This window comes from Myotis daubentonii, chromosome 9 (genome assembly GCF_963259705.1).
Source record: "Myotis daubentonii chromosome 9, mMyoDau2.1, whole genome shotgun sequence".
NCBI classification, from domain to species: Eukaryota; Metazoa; Chordata; class Mammalia; order Chiroptera; family Vespertilionidae; genus Myotis; species Myotis daubentonii.
In genome coordinates, this window is record NC_081848.1 from 44,760,502 (window position 1) to 44,779,033 (window position 18,532).

The window sequence follows — 18,532 nt, forward strand, 5'->3', positions numbered from 1 at the left end:
TCTGTTACACAACCACTGTTAAATCGAGCAGACCATAATTATCTTACTAAATCGAATATGTTCCTCTACTATGGATAAAACTAACTCCAGATCACTTCCAAGAACCGGGATAATGAGCCTGCACATAGGCATATCAACCAATATTTGCTGAAAGAACAAACTTCTTCACTCCCTCATCTGAGAGTCAATTTGTTAAATTTGTGGGGAGGTATTTTGATTCCTATTCTAGGGAAAATGGAAAGATTTGGAAAGGCTGCCACTAGCTGGGGATCTGAGCTTTGAACAAAATTAACAAGGCTATGAAATTATGGACCTAGTTCACCATTTTAAGTGTCACAGAGAAATTTTGCCTAATCTGAAGTGTGTCTGAAGTTAGGAGGTGGATATAGACAAAAAAAAAAAAAAAAAAGGTAATCATCTGTGATACCACCCGAGAACACTTCATTAACCAGCAAGATCAATGCTGCTAGAATCATAATTTACATTTCTACAATTTCTAGGTGATAAACACTGTATTTACCTTCCTCACCCACAAACACCCACATTGACTTTGGAAAAAGATATCCAAGCATTCTATTCTGATACTGACTTAAATGGATTCCCAAAGATTCAAAGTTACGTGGCCACCTTTTCATTATGTTTTTCATGCTTTAGGAGAAATGGTGAGGAAAATTTCCTTCTTTCTTCCTATCCATAATTTTTTCTCTGAATAGGTAATGCTGTCAGTGAGGAAAGGATTTGTCAACCTGATGGAATCGACCAACATGTCATATCTGAACCCAAAGACAGTGATCCTGATTGGGATCCCTGGACTAGAGCATGTGCAGTTTTGGATTGGATTTCCCTTTTTGGGTTTATGCCTAGTGTCTCTGCTAGGGAACATTTTCTTGTTAATCATCATTCCTACGGAACGCAGTCTTCACCAGCCCATGTACATCTTCCTGGCAGTGCTGGCAGCCACTGACCTAGGTCTCTGTGTAGCCATTGCTCCAAAGATGTTGGCCATCTTCTGGTTTGGCTCTTGTTCCATGGCATTTGATGCTTGCCTTACTCAGCTCTTCTTCATTCATGCCTTGCAGGGTATGGAATCTGGCATCCTGTTGGCCATGGCCTTTGACCGCTATGTTGCCATCTGTAATCCTTTGAGGCACACATCCATCCTCACACCTTTCTTTCTAGTTCAGTTGGTACTGATGGTGGCAATCCGGGCAACGGTGCTTGTTGGGATTTTACCCATTCTACTTAAACGACTGCAACTTTTCCAGTCTGTGGTTATTGTCCATTCCTACTGTGAGCACATGGCTGTGGTCAAGCTGGCTGCAGAAGATGTCCATATTAACAAATCATATGGGCTCTTTGTAGCTTTTGCAATTTTGGGATTTGACATGATCTTTGTCTTCATCTCCTACATTCTCATTTTTCAAACTATTTTTCATCTTCCCCAGAAAGAGGCACGACTTAAAGCATTCAACACTTGTACTGCCCATATTTTTGTCTTCCTGGAGTTTTATATTCTTGCCTTTTTCTCCTTCTTCAGCCACCGTTTTGGACATGTGTCACCCTATGTCCATATCCTATTGTCTACCATCTATCTTCTTGTGCCCCCTGCCCTTAACCCCATTGTCTATGGTGTGAAGACCAAAGAGATTCGCAGGCGGGTTGAACAGATTTGTATTCTGAAGCCTGACACCTAAGAGTGATCCAAAAATATTAAGAAATAGGAAATATATGTATTTATTTGTTTAAGATGAAAACTCCTTGCACTATGTATACATGTGCACTATGTACAAGAATCAGTGGTGGAGGAGGACTCAGTGCCTGACATCTGAGAGGAAAAGAAGCCTTTTATCCAGACCTGGATTCTTCTTCAAATACTATTAGCAACTGCTTGAAGGGCTCCCAGGGAGAACTTTACAGCTGGGGCCAAGCAATCAATAGAACTTTGAGAAAAAAATAAAATAAAAAAGCATAAGCTGTTGTTTATTGCCACCAAATGTTGGGTTGTTGTATTACACAAAAATATTTAAATATAAGGAACAAATGTTGAAGAGTTTGATTTTGCAGTAACAAAGGTCTAAAGCATGCAGCATTTACTTTGAGAGTAGATGGACAGAAGCTTAAAGGGTACCAATGTTAATGAAGGCTTTAACTCAGTGGTTCTCAACCTTCTGGCCCTTTAAATACAGTTCCTCATGTTGTGACTCAACCATAAAATTATTTTCGTTGCTACTTCATAACTGTAATGAATGGTAATTGCTACTGTTATGAATCGTAATATAAATATCTGATATGCAGGATGGTCTCAGGCAACCCCTGTGAAAGGGTTGTTCGACTGCCTAAGGGGTCGCGACCCACAGGTTGAGAACCTCTGGTTTAAATAGAGTGACAATATTGTTACTGTGTACCAGAGAATACAGGGATCTGTGCTTTGTGGTGGTGGAACAATTGACAAAACTATCAACTTTTTAAATGCAGAAAATAAAAAAAATATATATCTAATGAACATTTCAAGAAAATGTTGAGAGTACCACATCTAATAAGATGTATAGAAAAAGATGAGTCAAGTAGGACTCAGAAAAACCATACAGGTTTATGATATTTCTGAGTTTGAACATAAAATGGTTTCTCATTTACTTTTTTCTAGGCATTATCTCCTCTTCTTTTTTAGGACACAAAGTTTTCTTTAATTATTTTTTTTGTGGGGGAAGGAACACCACATTTCAACTCAATTAAGGAAAACATTTTTATTAGTACAGAGGTTTGTTTTTGACACTCATCATGCCAAGAATTTATGGGGAGTGGGTTCCAGTAGCTCAGGCTCATTTCCATTGATTCTCACAAAGTGTGCTTCTCTGGGTGGAGCAGGCTGACACTTCAGTTGAACCTGATACACTCTTAAAGTAAGAACTGGCCTCTGGAAAACCAGTATGCATGTTTTAAGATTCCTTATTATTCAAAAATACTGCCAGGTTAAACTGAAAAGGATAGTGACCGCTCAAAATAAAAAGAATCATTTGATACAGACCGTATCTAGCCTCATAGCTTCTGCTTTTATCTTTTGAAGCCTCGAAACACCAGATAAGAAACCCGGGCTAATTTTAGGGGGAGAGCCCAGGGAAGGAGTATGAAGCACCCGGCTTGTCAGTGAAGAAGCCTAGTGAATGATGTCCCTGATTAAGAGCCTTCTGAGAATCCAGACACAGCCCCTTTGTGTCATGCAACCATGTGAAGACATAAAGTGAGAATATAAAATGAGCCCAGTCAACACCACACATGTTTTGTTTGCTACATAGCAAAAGGCAATCATAATGATTGGGAAGGGGAATTGCATTTGAGGGAACACACTGGCCCACTGAAGTTGAAAGAACATGTCCTACATAATGTTCAGAAATGGAGTTGAAGAGATTTCACTAAGAAAGTATCCCTCGATAGAGAAGAATGTTGGCCAATCAAACGCAATGTTTCTTTCCTCCCTCCTTCCTCCCCTTTCTTCCCTTTCTCTGTCTGTCCTTTCTCGTCCTCCTTTCTTTTGGTCCTGTCATTTTTACTTCCTTTCTTTTATTTTTAGCATATAAGCCAAATGTATAAGTTCACGCATTCTTTTATATTTGTGCTGCTTCACCAGAGAAGTTATTTGACCTACTCAACACATCTTTATTAAACTTATATTATATGCCATGGAAATTCTAGGTACTATGAAAACAAGTAAAAACAAAATACTCATTTTAATGTAGAAGAAGATTATGCAAATAGGCAATTGTCATATTGTGTGATATGTGTTATGATTGACAAAGGAGAGGGGACATTGGAGACCATTGAAATGAATGTAACACAGAATACAGAATAAAAAGAGGCAGGAGGTTAGGGAAGGAGGAAGTGTTGCCTAAGATGAGCCCTAAAAGCTGATAAAGAGCATGTGGTTGTTGAAAGGGTTCCTTAAGAAATAGGGCTCTAACTCAGCAGGGGCTAACAAAAGAAAGCTCCTTCTGCAAGCCTAAGCCTTGCACAAGCATGCTCCCCTTGAGTGGTTATTTTACAGAAATTTCTGAAGTTCATAACTCCTAAACAGCCCCCAGAAGCAAGGACAGCGGGCACCAGCAGAAGGAAAAAGGGCAAGGCCGTAAAACTACAGCTGGGGGCCAGGTCCCAGACAGGACTGTCAGCTGAAGCCCCGTCTGCAGCTCCCCCTGAGTACATAAAAAGCCTGCTCCCTCCCCATTCACCACTGACTCCTTTCTTAGACACAATTCACCTGCACCCAGGTGCCTTGAATAAATATCTTTTTGATTACACTGAGCCTTGAGTCAATTTTGTGCGACCAGGATCCAACTCTGAACCTTTCAGTTGTAGCATTCTGAGAGGAGTTATTAATGTATTTGAGTCAATTTATGTATCTTAAAATTGGTCCAGCCAAACTGTGAAAAGGTTAATAGTGTTTTTGTATATTTATGGATATAATTGATATGTACATCAGATATATGTACGCACACATGTTTTTTTGAATGTATAAATATGTATAAACATGAGTATGGTAGTGGTTAGAGAGAGAGGAAGAAACAGTGATGTTTATAAACAAATAAGATGATTGGAGGTATGTTGAAAGGGTTCCTTAAGAAATAGGGCTCTAACTCAGCAAGGGCTAACAAAAGAAAGCTCCTTCTGCAAGCCTAAGCCTGGCACAAGCATGTGGAATAAAAAGCATGTATATTTGTGTATAAGTGTATGAAATAAATATCGCCTGTGTCATATTTGTTTCAGGTAGAGCTGGGGATATCTAGATTATGAACTTTAGGGATAGGGAGATGGTCATAATTTACATGCAAATATCCCTTGGTTTATGATCTGGTGTTTAATAGCATTTTTAAAAAACTAAGACAAGATTTTAAGATCTGCTTATGTGTAGTGCAAAAGTCAATTTATGGGCATGGCCCATGCCTTTCAAGAAATGTCAGTGTAAAAGGAATGGCAAGGCATGCAGATTAATATCTGAAGTCCATTTCAGATCATGCACAAATAAATGTCAAAGAAACCTAAAGTGTCTCGCAGTACAGAAAATGACAGGTTGGTGTCATGTGAAGACAGGCATTAAGGAAAATAAATTGAAGAAAGTGTCTCTTGAGATGGGAAGGGTTTTGACTAAGAAAGATCAAGAGAAAATGCCTCCCAAGTAGCACAAAGAATGAGCTAAAGTAGCAAGGGATGTGCAGCATCTTTACAAATAAAGCAGTACGTTTCGCCAAATTGATGCTTATATTGTGATTTAGCAAAAATAAACTACCTGGAAATGCAGACTGGAGTTAAGTCATGCAATTACTTGGATGCCATGCTATGAAGTTAAGACTTTATCTTGAGAATTAGGCTGCTGAAGATTTTAAGTAGACAAAAGAAGATATTTGGGAATACAACTCCAGTTGCAGAGTTAATAACAACTTTGATATGATAGAAATTGGATATATGAAAATTAGTTAGAAGAATTTTACAGTACAGAAATCATAAGTGATAAAGTCCAAGACAGAAAAAAATATAGTGGAAATGTACAGAGAAATCTTGGTGATTGTTTGGATGAAGGGAAGAAAATAAAATAATTAAGAAAATCAAGGTTTTAAACTTAATTTAACTCAATTCAAATGAACAAAAATGGGGAACATAGAGGGGTAATCTAGCTGACACAGAGATTAAAAGCTTAGTTTAGAAAGACTTAAGCTTAAGATGCATGTGAAGAGTGGTTCACAAGGCTGTTATAATGTGTTCTCTGGAACACAGACATCATTCATGGTTTAAGATACAGATTTGGGTGACTTAAATTTGTGAAAACAAATATAGGTATGTAGAAGGAAAAATGTGAAGCTAGAGAAAGGGTAGATTTAGGTTCTCTCCCTCCTCCCCCGATGCTTTCCTATCAAATTCAGTCTACTATATATTGGTTCCAGATTTTGACACTAATAGTAACTCTCTAAAGAAGAATCTTCTCTATTAAAACCCTTCAGACATAAAAGATCTTTACTTATTGACATAAGCATGGACATTAATACATATTTATTTCCATTAGGATTACTTTCCATATTATATAATTCCATAAATGTGAAAGAAAAATCATTAAATAAAAATAATCTTAGGATAAATATTTTGCTCAGAGGTCTTGATACCTAAATTCATTGTTACCCCATTTGAAATAATGTGCTTCCAATTTATGTTATGTAATGTGATCAGATAAACAATAAAATTAAAAACAATGTGTTTTCCTATGTTATTACTTACATCAGCCTTTGAAGAGGTTTCTGGTCATGAGGGTTTCCCAACAACAATATTCTGATGAAAAGAACATGTCTCAATTACATTCCCACACTAAGTCCTCCTCTTGCTTTAGTTTTTCCTTTTCCCATGAAGCCCCAATATGGCATGCTTTATCTCTACCTCCAACCTAACATGATTTCCAGCTCCATATCCCAGGTCCCTGTCTACCTCAGGTATCAACCTCAGTCTCCTCGACAGCGCAGGATCCGAAGCACCCACTCCCGCATTTGCTTGGTCCGAGCTCCATATATCAAAGGGTTGATCATGGGAGGCACCAGGAAATAGAGATTGTCAATGATAATCTGTAGATGGGGAGCCATATGATAGCCTAAAATCTGGGCCAGAACAGAAAAGACAACAGGAGAATAAAAGAGAGCAATGACACAAAGGTGAGAGCCACATGTGCCAAGAGCTTTGCCCCGTGCCTCCCAAGAGGGTATTCGAAAGACAGCATGAAGGATCAGTCCATATGACAGACTGATAAAACACAGATCAAGCCCCACAGATGCTACGATAACCATGAGGCCATAGACAATGTGGTCAGAGGTGTCTCCACAGGCTATCCGCACCACAGCCATGTAGGCACAGTAGGAGTAAGCAATGACGTGAGTTTGGAAGCGTTCCAGTCTTTTTGCTAGGATGGGTGCTGGGGTCAGCACTGCCACTGCCCTTGCCAGGACAGCCAGTGCCATCTTCACAAGCATGTTGTTAGCAAGGATAGTTGCGTATCTCAGAGGGTGCCAGATAGCCACAAATCTGTCAAAAGCCATGGCTAGGAGGATCCCAGACTCCATGACATAAAAGGAAGGAATGAAAAACATCTGGGTGAGGCAAGCATTGAAGCTGATTTCTTTGGCATTCATCCAGAAGATCCCCAGCATGCGGGGCACAGTGACACTGACCAGGGAGAGGTCAACAACTGATAGCATGGCCAGGAGGAGAAACATGGGCTCATGAAGACTCTTCTCCACTCGGATGATGCATAAGATGGTGGCATTGCCAATGACTGTAATGACAAAGACCAAGAAGAAAGGCACAGAGAACCAGCCATGGGAAGATTCCAGGCCAGGAATTCCAGCCAGGACAAATGTCAGGGGCTGAGGAATGGAGCGGTTGCAAGAGGACATCCCTACCCTGAGCTCCTCCAAGGGCTGATTCCTGAGGAGAAAGAAACAAGGGACATTTTGAAATCAGTGTATGTTTCCATTTAAAATACTGGGTAGTACTTTATGGTGGCAGTCATAATTAAATTATGCCAACTAATGATCAAATAAATGCTTCTGCAACTTGTGGTGAGAGAGAAGATAATCCTAGGCTGTAAGAGGAAGAAATAGTCTCAGGGATTAATTCTCAATAAAGACATATCAACTCCATAGTTTAGATTGTGGCTCTGATCCCACTTAATATTCACTGTGTGAGATCCTATAGGATTTTTTTCTCAGATAGCAGGGCCTGGCAAGAGACCCAACATTTTCAACATTATCGGTAAAAGCTAGAAATAATGGCTTTCACTCAAGATGAGGAAGCTGATTTTTATCATCCCAGGGTCCTAAACTCTTGAGATTGGCTGTGGTGCTTTGGGATTCTCTGGAGTATTTGTTGATTTTTACAAAGAACCTCAGAAACCTGCTGATCTTACACCTGACACAATTCTGGAGAAATAACAAGTATTTTGGATGACAAAGGTGGAATCCAAAAAAAGCCTCAATAGATAATAATTTAGTATTAAAGTTCCAGTATTTTAGTATTAAAGCATGGTAGGGGAGTGGGTAAAAGTAAAGTTTAATGGGGTGGCATATATATGTGAATTCATGTGGTTTTGTATGGGGAGCATAGTTCAGTGATTAATTGTAATACATATTTCCATAGAAATAAGACTACTGTATTTGCTGAACATTTTGACCTACATAATTATTTTGAACAGAAATTCATATTTACAAATTATTTGATGTTATAGATTAAATAGTATATTTAACAGATTAAAAGTAAAAAAACAAAAACAAAAAAGTATATAGTAAATAAAATAAAGGAATAGAAATACAGCTTTTTTGTTATTAATATGATTACAATTAAATTTTACTATTAAAGTTTAGATTCCAGATTTTGTTAGATATAGTTTAACTATATAATATTTAAAAGAATCACATCAAAGAAATTTTTCAATAAAAGTTTAAAATAATTCTTAAAAGTTTATTTTAAAAAATGTTGCAGAGCTGTTTGCAACTATAATTATATACAAATTGCTATAGCTTGCTTCAAAATCAAGTTTAAAACATTTTCATTTCCTGTAACCATATACAAAACTTAAACTGAAATTAGGATGAAACAATACAACAGAAAGTTGCTTTAAAAATAAAAGTACAGTAATATTAATATTGTGTCATTTTGTTTTAATTATTGATGAACTTAAATTATTTATCTTTTTTGGTAATTAATTTATTCTAAATGTTTAAACACCAAAATAGAGTGGCATATCTGCTAAAATCCCACATATATACATCATATAATTGATATGTTCAGGTATGTCATGTATCAACCGCATTTGGTAAAAGGCACAGCATAGCTGAATGATAGGTTGGTCACCTGGAATTTAACTTGGTATAGCGATAATAGCAAGATCTTTGAGATTACACATGTTTGAGATACAATCTCAGCCCTGCCACTTATTTTGAACACACTCAGATGTAATTTGAACAAATTGTTTAAGCCTTTGAACCTCATTTTTTCATATCAAAAGTGGGATGAAGCTTACCTTAAAATTGTAATGAGGATTAAATCCATCATTGAATTCCAACATTATATAAAACATACAATATTCTTGACATAATTTTTTGAATATTTTCTTCTTTTAGTATGAAGTACAAAGTTTAAGTGAAAGATGCAAAAAATAATGTTCTTTTTTGTTTGTTGTTTGTTTGTTGTTTTATTTGTTTTAATCCTTACCCGAGGATATCTTTTTTTTCCATTTTTTATAGAGAGAGGATGGGAGAGGGAGAGAGAAAGGAAAACATCGATTGGTTGCCTCCCACAATCTGGGTATGTGCCCTGATTGGGAATTGAACCTGTGACCCTTCAGTGCAGAAAATGATGCTCCAACCAACTGAGCCACACTGGCCAGGGCATACTGTTCTTTTGTGTTGTTTTGTTGTTTCTTAGAAAGAACTGTAACTAGGATAAATTAATAGTCTTGAATTGAAAGATTTGATGACCCTGGTAATGTTATCCTCAAATATTTTTAGATTCATTATATTCTTGAGTGAAAAAAAGAATTTAGTATCACCAGAGAGAGATACCTGACCAAATAAAGTATGCTAAAAAATTTTAAAAAGTGCATTTTAGCTCAATAGGGGAAATAACCCTATCAAAAACTCAAACAGAAAAGATACCCAGTGGGACCAGAAGCTCATTATCAGGTAGAAATTAAATGATCATCAATCAGGAATACAGTAGATAAAATTCCCCAGATGGTGGTGGCAATAGGATATTATTCGCACTTTAAGCAACATGGTAAATTTTTGCCTGAGCTATCAAAAATAATTGCCAGCAACAGCAATATCAACATTAATTTCAAGTAAAGAGACCATCAATTTAGGTGTAAAAGTTAGAAATATACTTATTCTTTCCTAAAGAATGCCACTGGTATTCTAAAAATTGCAGAACCCAACCATGGACTTGAAAGGGTTGGTGCTTGGTATTTAGGAATCTCCTTTTCCTACATGAATTTGCATCCCAGGGTTTTCGACTCTTGTCCCTCCCTCTTCTTCTCCCTTTTCCTAGAATAGTACCTGTAGATGGTTGTGAGTCTGACCACAGTGGGACTGGGACCAGCAAAGTAACTGTCCACATGAAGTTCAGACAAGATCTGTTGATGTCCAGAATAAGATGAAGTGTCTGAGCTGGAGGTAGATTTATGCTGGTTTGTCACTGCCTCCTCTCCTCCCTCCAGGGTCTCTAGGGGCCTCTCTGTTAGCAAATTGTTTTACTTGGCTTGAATATTCTGGGGAACAAAGCCTAGAGCTAGTTATTGAGGATAGCACATGTAGTTAAAGGGACAGAAGGAGAGTAAACTTTGGGTTGTGAGCACACAATGGAGTATACAGATGTTTGTACTATGAAGTTATACATCTGAAACTTATATAATGTTATTAACCAATGTTACCCCAATAAATTTAAAATTTAAGAAAGCAGGTGTTTGGGAGCATTGTAGAACTAATTTGTGTGTGTGTGTGTGTGTGTGTTGTGAGAGGTGACGCGTATGGCTTAGGTACTCTAGGAGAAGAGTAAGGGCTGAGGAATAATTTAATATGAAGTTAAAGAAACTTAGGATAAAAGAAGGCAGAAATGTTTACAGTTATAATTATATACAAATTGTGCAGTTATAATCATATACAAATTGCTTGCTTCAAAACCAATAGTTTAAAACGTTTTAATTTCCTGTGACCTTGGCAGCTCCATAAGCAAAACAAAATGAAATTAAGTCTTAATTTCCTATATGCAATTATAATCCAAAAAAGCTGGGGGAAAATGTATGCACTAAGCTAATTTTATTTATTATTATTTTTTAAATATATTTCATTGATTTTTTACAGAAAGGAAGGGAGAGGGATAGAGAGTTAGAAACATCGATGAGAGAGAAACATAGATCAGCTGCTTCCTGAACACGCCCTACTGGGGATGTGCCCGCAACCAAGGTACATGCTCTTGACCGGAATCGAACCTGGGACCCTTTAGTCCACAGGCAGATGCTCTATCCACTGACCCAAACTGGTTAGGGCTGCACAAAATAAATTTTAATAGTCTAAATTAAAGCCATTGTTTGGTAAGTAAACTATATAACAGAAACACAGAGAGTTGAGATTAAAGTAGGAGCAATAGAGAAGATTTAGAAAAAAAATATTGCACAATACCAAGTTTAAGGGAGACTGAGTTTCAGGTTGTACCAGGGCAAGTCACACAGATGTGGAGCTGAAGCTGGAGGGGGTTGGAACTGTAGGAATTGCCAGAGGTAAATCCCTGGGACTGGAGACCTGTTAGTGATCTCTCTCTCTCTCTCTCTCTCTCTCTCTCTCTCTCTCTCTGTCATTTGTTTTGTAGAAGCTGTACATTCAGATCTCAGGTCTTCTTCAGCCAGAGCTGCTCTGTCTGTAGGTGTAAATTCATTGTGTTCCTGGGACGAGGTGCATTCAGGGTCTTCGTATGCCTCCATCTTGGACAAGAAGCCCACAAGGATCTTTTTAATACACAAACCTGATTATGTCACTCCTGTGCATAGAACTTACATTGACATTGTCTAGTTTTCAGTATAAATTTGAGAATCATTAGCACACCCTACACACCCCTGATCACTACTACCCAAGCCTTACTTAGCAACTCTTCATTTCACCCTCTATTCCAGCCCATGAAATGGATTTCCTTCAGTCCTTTGAATGCATGATACGCCTTCCTATCCTAAGCTCCACACATGTTCACACATCCTGTTCTCTCTCCCTGTAACATTATCACCCCGTTCAGGACCTTTCTTTCTTTCTTTAGCTAGTTAATCAGCATTTAAGTAAATGCCATTTTTGAGGGAGCTTTACTTAATTCTCCTAGACCAGATAAAAGCCCTATCTTATGTGCTCTTATAGAATTATTACTTGACAGCAGTAAATATCCAGTACATTTATGCATTAGAATATCACTCAATTATATCATTTCCATGAGGATACAAACTCCCTGAGACATGAAATTCTCTTTTGCCCACTTCTCCTCAGAACTTAGCACAATCTGGCACATTTTAGCCACTCCATAAATTGATTTTTATTGTATGAATATATGAACAAGTTGCATATCTCTTTTATTTGACTAGAATTTAATTCAGGGCTTTTGAAGATTTAGTTTTGTGACTATTATTGTTAAACATTCAAATTTGAGAGCCATTGGTAGATAGCTTATAAGTATTAACTCCTTAGTTCATATTATTTTCCAAATGTAACATATAAACAATTCTGATAATTGTCAAGGAATCTATACTAATAAAAGGGTAATATGCTAATTAGACCAGGAGATCTTTCCGGCAACCTTCTGGGGATTAATGGCAGAGTGCACACAGGTGGGAAACGTCTGCCTCTGCTCTGCCATTGATCCCAGAGCCCCAGCAGGGTGGGCAGGGCCTCCATGTGGGTGGGGATCAATGGTGAGCCCAGGCCTGGTGGGCAGGGCCTCCCACTGCGCAGCATTGATCACAGAGCCCTGGCAGGATGGGCAGGCAGGCAGGGGATAAGGGGGCAGTTGGGTGTGAGCAGGCCAGTGGGGGGCAAGGGGTCTGCTGAAGGTGAGCAGGTCGGCAGGGTGGGGGCAGTTGGGGACAATCAGGCTGGTGCGGGGAGGCAGTTGGGGGTGAGCAGGCTGGCAAGGAGGCGCAGTTGGGGGTGACAGTTGGGGCAAGCAGGCTGGCAGGCAGAGTGGTTAGTGGCAATCAGGCAGGCAGGCAGGTGAGTGGTTAGGAGCCAATGGTTCTGGATTGTGAGAGGATGTCCCAGATTAGAGAGGGTGCAGGCCAGGCTGAGGGACACCCCCTGCCCCATGCACGAATTTCATGCACTGGGCCACTAGTGTATTATAATTAAATTCCATAATTCATGGTACTCCAAATAAAAAGAAAATACAGCCAAAGGGTCTATCTTGGCAGTTCATCTTCAGGAAATATCCAATATAATGGCAATAGTCCCAAAGTTTACATTTCCATAATGATTCTCTTCTCTTTAGCCTAAGAGAGATCTGTCCCTACTCCTCCTGTCATTGTCATTTTTCTCCATTATCTTACAAAAATATCATCATTAGTCTAGTCTTTATGATTTTAATTCAGCTAGTATCTTAATTATAACTATCACATAGTTAGGAGTTCTAACATACAGGACACATAAATTCAAACATCTTATAGAATCATTCCTTCCTTCAGAAGCATTCATTGAATTCATGTGTTCATAGATACTGAGAGGTATTAGTGATAAAAAGTAAATGGAAGATAGTCTTTATCGTAAGTATGGGATTGAGTACTTTTGTGTTTATTTAAATTCAGGCAGCACCACTTAATCAACATGTGATATTGAGCAAATTATTTAAACTCCCTGAGTCCAAATTTCTCATCTATGAAATCCGACTAAAACTCTGATGATTATGATGATAATATATGCTTGCATTGTACATTGTACATACATGTCTGACAAAGTGTAACATATAATAAACATGCAAAATTACACTTGTTATGGTGATCCAGTTAGGTAGTGTTTATTAAGGTCTACTATGTGGCACTAGTATAAGTGCCTTTCCTATATGCTTTCACTCATTTAATCCTTAAAATTCCTATAGGGAAGGAAATCTTATGATCCCCATTTTATTAATTATGACAACAAGGCCCAGAAAGTGACTGGATATACAGAAAGTAAGTGGCAGAGATAAAGGATGAATCCAGGCACTCTGACTCTAGAATCAGTGCAATTTAATTGTAAAAAGACATACCAGGTTAACTACAATATATAGTGACATTTTTCGCAATAATGGTAGGGACAGTTTTTAGTTAGTTTTACTTGAGGAAATAAAATTTCTACTAACTTGGGGGAATTTAAATAGGTAATGTACCTTGAAGTATAACTAAGTTTTTTGTAGATAAGAAGGTGCCTGGACAAAGGGAAGCATTCTAAGTAAAACCATGAAGATATAAAGAAACTTATTTTTTGGATGAAGGTGGGAGTCTTTACAAACAAAACAGAGTGTGCAAAGGGTGCATAAATATGACAGGAGAAACAGCAGAAAGGTAATTCATAAAGCTTTATTTTATTATAGTAATCTGTGAACACGATTATTGCAGTGTGGAACTTTTCTACATTTCTATTCTTATGAAAATAATAGGCAAGTATTTCTTGTACTCAGAAGACATGAATCTTATTATATTGATTCTTCTATAGAATATTGAGTGATCATTATTTTTCATTTGGCAACAGTTCCTGTGGAATCCTTTGAGGTTCTTATGAGTTTCTTTGCTTTTTTAATCACTACCTATTGGACAATACACTATTACCCTCCACTCACATAACAGAAGGTCAGTAGCAGCAGGGAGCAGAAGGGAATCCCTTTCCAATTTATCAAGTTCTAAGTAAGCTCTCTAAAATTCAGATGTACACAAAATGAAATGTGCCTACTAGTTTCATTAGAATTGGGAAACTTCTTGCCCATCAGCAAGAAGGTATTTGGAGCTGTTTGAGATTTATTGGCTGGTACCATTGTGCTGCTGCTCTCTGACTTTTGTAGATGGAAACCTTTTTAGGACAAAAGTTATCTTCCAAGATCATCACACCAAGCCTGGCAACAAATGAAAAATACACCTGGAAGACCCTTCCCCATTGAAATCTGATAAAAAGTCTTATTTCAGCAGAAGAAAATATCATGTTTATTATGAGACGAAATAAATTATTTGTACTCTTCCCTTCAAGTTCTGATACTGTCTCTGCAAATAATTTCAGCACAATCAGGCAAACTTTATCCTTAGAAAACTAAGGACATAGTCTCGAATTTTCTTGGTCCTAACACCATACACAATGGGATTAAGAAAAGGTGGGACCAGAAGGTACATATTGGCAATAAAGATGTGAATCTGGGGGGCCACATTGTGGCCAAAGCGGTGAGTGAGGAATGTGAAGACAGCTGTGGAGTAGAAAACAAGGATGACACAGACATGAGAGCCACATGTGCCTAGAGCTTTAAGACTTGCTTCCCGTGATGGAAGACGAAAGACTGCATGGAGGATTAGAACATAGGAGATGACGATAAAAAAGCCATCACAAGAACCAATAATAGAGGCCACACTGAGGCTGTAACGTTTGGTGGCTCCTGTGTCCACACACGCCAGCTTCACCACAGCCATAAACTCACAGTAGGTGTGGGCAATGACTCGAGTCCTGCAGTAGGGCAGCTGTTTGAGCAGGATGGGATGTGGAGAAAAGAAGGCTACACCCCGAATCACCACAATGATACCCATTATAGTGATGTGAACGTGGGTGAGAATGGTGCTATGGCGCAGTGGATGACAAATGGCCACATAACGGTCAATGGCCATGGCCAAAAAGAAGCCTGATTCCATGGCAGTAAAGCTGTGGATGAAGAACATTTGGGCCAAGCAGGCATCAAAGGCAATGTCATGGGCTCCAAGCCAGAAGAGACAGAGCATGCGGGGCAGCGTGGACGTGGAGAGGACCAGGTCAGTGACCGACAGCATGCACAGGAAGAGGAACATGGGCTCATGGAGGCTTCGCTCTGCCCTCACCACAGCCAGGATGGTCACATTCCCCACCACAGCCACTATGTACATGGAGCAGAAGGGAATCCCAATCCAGACATGCAGGTGCTCTAGTCCTGGGATGCCCATCAGCAAGAAGGTATTTGGAGCTGTTTGAGATTTATTGGCTGGTACCATTGTGCTGCTGCTCTCTGACTTTTGTAGATGGAAACCTTTTTAGGAAAAAAGTTATCTTCCAAGATCATCACACCAAGTCTGGCAACAAATGAAAAATACATCTGGAAGACCCTAAACGTAAAAGGTTGTAATTTATAGTGGGGGGGGGGGCGGGGAACTTAGTAAAGCCAGGCAAAAACTATGCAACCAGACACAAAGGGCTTACTATAAACCAAGTCATGAATCTCACAATTTATTAGAAACAAAACAAAACAAAAAATCCAACATGTCCCTCGCTGATTTGGCTCAGTGGATAGAGCATCAGCCTGCAGACTCAAGGGTCCTGGCTTTGATTTCAGTCAAGAGCACATGCCCCGGTTGTGGACTCGATCCTCAGTAGGGGGCATACAGGAGGCAGCTTATCAATGATTCTTTCTCATCATTGATGTTTCTATCTCTCTCTCTTTTCCTTCCTCTCTGAAATCAATAAAAATATATTAAAACAAACAAACAAAACCCAACATGGTTACTATCTGTGTACAATAAAATTCAATATCACTTTTTGAATTCACACTTTGATTTAAGAAGACCAAATTAGCTTTTGATAGAAATGTCTGATATTATAAATGAAACGAATCTGAGAGTCATTTTTAAACATAATTTTCTAGCTGATTTGTGAGTACAGTTAAGTATGGATACTCATTTCTTAGTCCATTACATGTCCTAATACTGTCACAGAACCAAACCTGAGGAGCCATGAACGCTTTCCTACTGTGATACTTTTTATAGACCTACCTGTCTTCTGCATAAAAGTCTTCAAAACCTGAGGTTTGCCTCATGCCTCTACTAAGTTTCCCCCTTTTCTATGAAACATTGCCAACTTATATATCTACTTATTTTAAGCTCAGTTTTTTAAAAATGTTAATTTACTACCTCTTCTGTATATTTCCCTATGTACCTAGTTCTTAACTTTTATTTTGTGAATGAGATGCATGTACTTGGTATCTCTTTTGATTTACACGTAATTAGTGTGATTTCAGTTCATATTTTTTTTTACAAACTAAAGAAGGAAAGTAATACTTAGTGATCCTAATATGAAAAGGACATCATCTGGAATCTTTGTAGATGTTAATTTTTAGGTGAAAAAATAATGCAACTAAATGACCGTTTTGTAATCATTTACTTTGAGTTACTATGATATTTGATTGAGAGTAAATAAAGTTCAATAATTCTTGAAAATTATCAGCTATCATAAGTAATGCTATCACTTCTGTCTTTCTCCCCCACCCCCTTGCATGTGATCATATTTATTTCCATCATAGGCTTTTTTTATGTTCTTCTATTAAAGGAATTTATTTCCAAATAAATAAATAAATAAATGCATTTATTTCCATAATAAGGTTTAATTTGTCTTATTCACACTTATTATATCCCCCCCGCACCTGCCCCAGTTTTCTCAAGTGTGAAGTGGAGAAAACAAAAAGTTGTTGGGAAGATTAAGTTAATTAATACATGTTAACAAGTTAGTACACTATCTTTCACAGAGTAATTTAAGAAATTAAGTATTGGGATCTGGTCATTATTCCATACATAATGTGACTCCAATAAAACATTTAAGCATGATGTGATCAAATTAGCATTTAGTATAAAAAATAAACCATTCTTTTCACCAGGTACTCCTTCCATGCCCTCCATGAGGTAACGCCAAACTTTTAATTATTCTTTAGAAACAACATGCTCTTTGTGAAATTGTGCCCTTTTTCACATAATTTTATGATTGTAATTTTCCTCTCCCTCCCTTATAATCTCTTCCCTTTTCAAACTACAGCTTTCTTGTAGTATCTCGGTCAAAAGAATCTCTTCTATGACTCTGCTGAATTAACTTAGACAAAAATATGCAGGATAATTTTCTGTGCATCTTTATATGTTTTCTTACATTTGATTGTGATAGACCTTATCAAATAGTAAATTATTTAATATTTAATAATTATTTAATAATTATTTAAATTATTTAGGAGTCATTATATATTGTTATGACTCCTGTTTTTCTTATAAGATTAAATTCTCCTCAGTCTAGAAACTGTAGCATAGGTAGGTATTAGCATAACCTAGCCCAAAGACTGGCATTGGATGATGTTTCACAAGAGTACTCTTTGCCACTTCTGTCTATCTATAATAATAAAAGTGTAATATGCTAATTAGACCGGACAGCTGAACGACCTTCCGGACTACTTTCCAAACGAAGCCGGGGCTGCAAGGGCCGAGGGCAGCCACCACAGCTGCGAGGGCCAAGCCCCTTGCACTAATTTCGTGCATCGGGCCTCTAGTAGTGAAATAAAAGAGTTTCTTCTCCTTGGTAGAACTTTGTTTCTGCTTTGCTCTGCTATGATTGTAAGATAGGAGTTCAGGCATAGAGACTGAGGTAGGTTTCAAGTCAATTACTGCTTTATCTGTGGGCTTAAAGATCTTGATTACCTAGATCTCCACTTCCAGAGAAATATAAAGCTATTCAAATTTCTCTGTTGGCTCCCAAAACCTTTTAAAATTAACATATTCCTTCAGAGAAGACCTAGGTATATGTACACACATATGGCTAAACAGGCAAACAAACATATTTAGTACATTTGACGTTTTCTTATTGTTACCATATATTATAGAATAATATATCCAGAGCCAAGCACACAGGGACTCTTTAAATTTTCTAATACTATATAAAGGCTCCTTCAAGCACACCATATTAATGCTCAGATAAGTGCATTCCCAAATGAACAAATTTATTTAAATAAGCTGATATTTAGATGCACAAAC

At 37.9% G+C, this 18,532-nt stretch overlaps 3 protein-coding genes across 3 annotated transcripts; 1 reads left to right on the plus strand and 2 right to left on the minus strand.

Annotated features, from left to right (window-relative positions):
* Nucleotides 1-749: 749 nt before the first annotated feature.
* Nucleotides 750-1,694, plus strand: LOC132242125 (olfactory receptor 52A1-like). The gene has a single exon (XM_059711040.1). The coding sequence runs from the start codon at nucleotides 750-752 to the stop codon at nucleotides 1,692-1,694; it is 945 nt and encodes a 314-aa protein (XP_059567023.1).
* Nucleotides 1,695-6,476: 4,782 nt separating this feature from the next.
* On the minus strand, nucleotides 6,477-7,421 carry LOC132242126 (olfactory receptor 52K1-like). The gene has a single exon (XM_059711042.1). The coding sequence runs from the start codon at nucleotides 7,419-7,421 to the stop codon at nucleotides 6,477-6,479; it is 945 nt and encodes a 314-aa protein (XP_059567025.1).
* A 7,379-nt stretch (nucleotides 7,422-14,800) lies between these two features.
* LOC132242127 (olfactory receptor 52M1-like) lies at nucleotides 14,801-15,745 on the minus strand. The gene has a single exon (XM_059711043.1). The coding sequence runs from the start codon at nucleotides 15,743-15,745 to the stop codon at nucleotides 14,801-14,803; it is 945 nt and encodes a 314-aa protein (XP_059567026.1).
* Nucleotides 15,746-18,532: the final 2,787 nt, after the last annotated feature.

What these genes read in the sequence shown, in the direction of transcription:
- LOC132242125 (XM_059711040.1), top strand. Translation starts at nt 750, where the DNA reads ATGGAATCGACCAACATGTCATATCTGAACCCAAAGACAGTGATCCTG.
- LOC132242126 (XM_059711042.1), bottom strand. Translation starts at nt 7,421, where the DNA reads ATGTCCTCTTGCAACCGCTCCATTCCTCAGCCCCTGACATTTGTCCTG.
- LOC132242127 (XM_059711043.1), bottom strand. Translation starts at nt 15,745, where the DNA reads ATGGTACCAGCCAATAAATCTCAAACAGCTCCAAATACCTTCTTGCTG.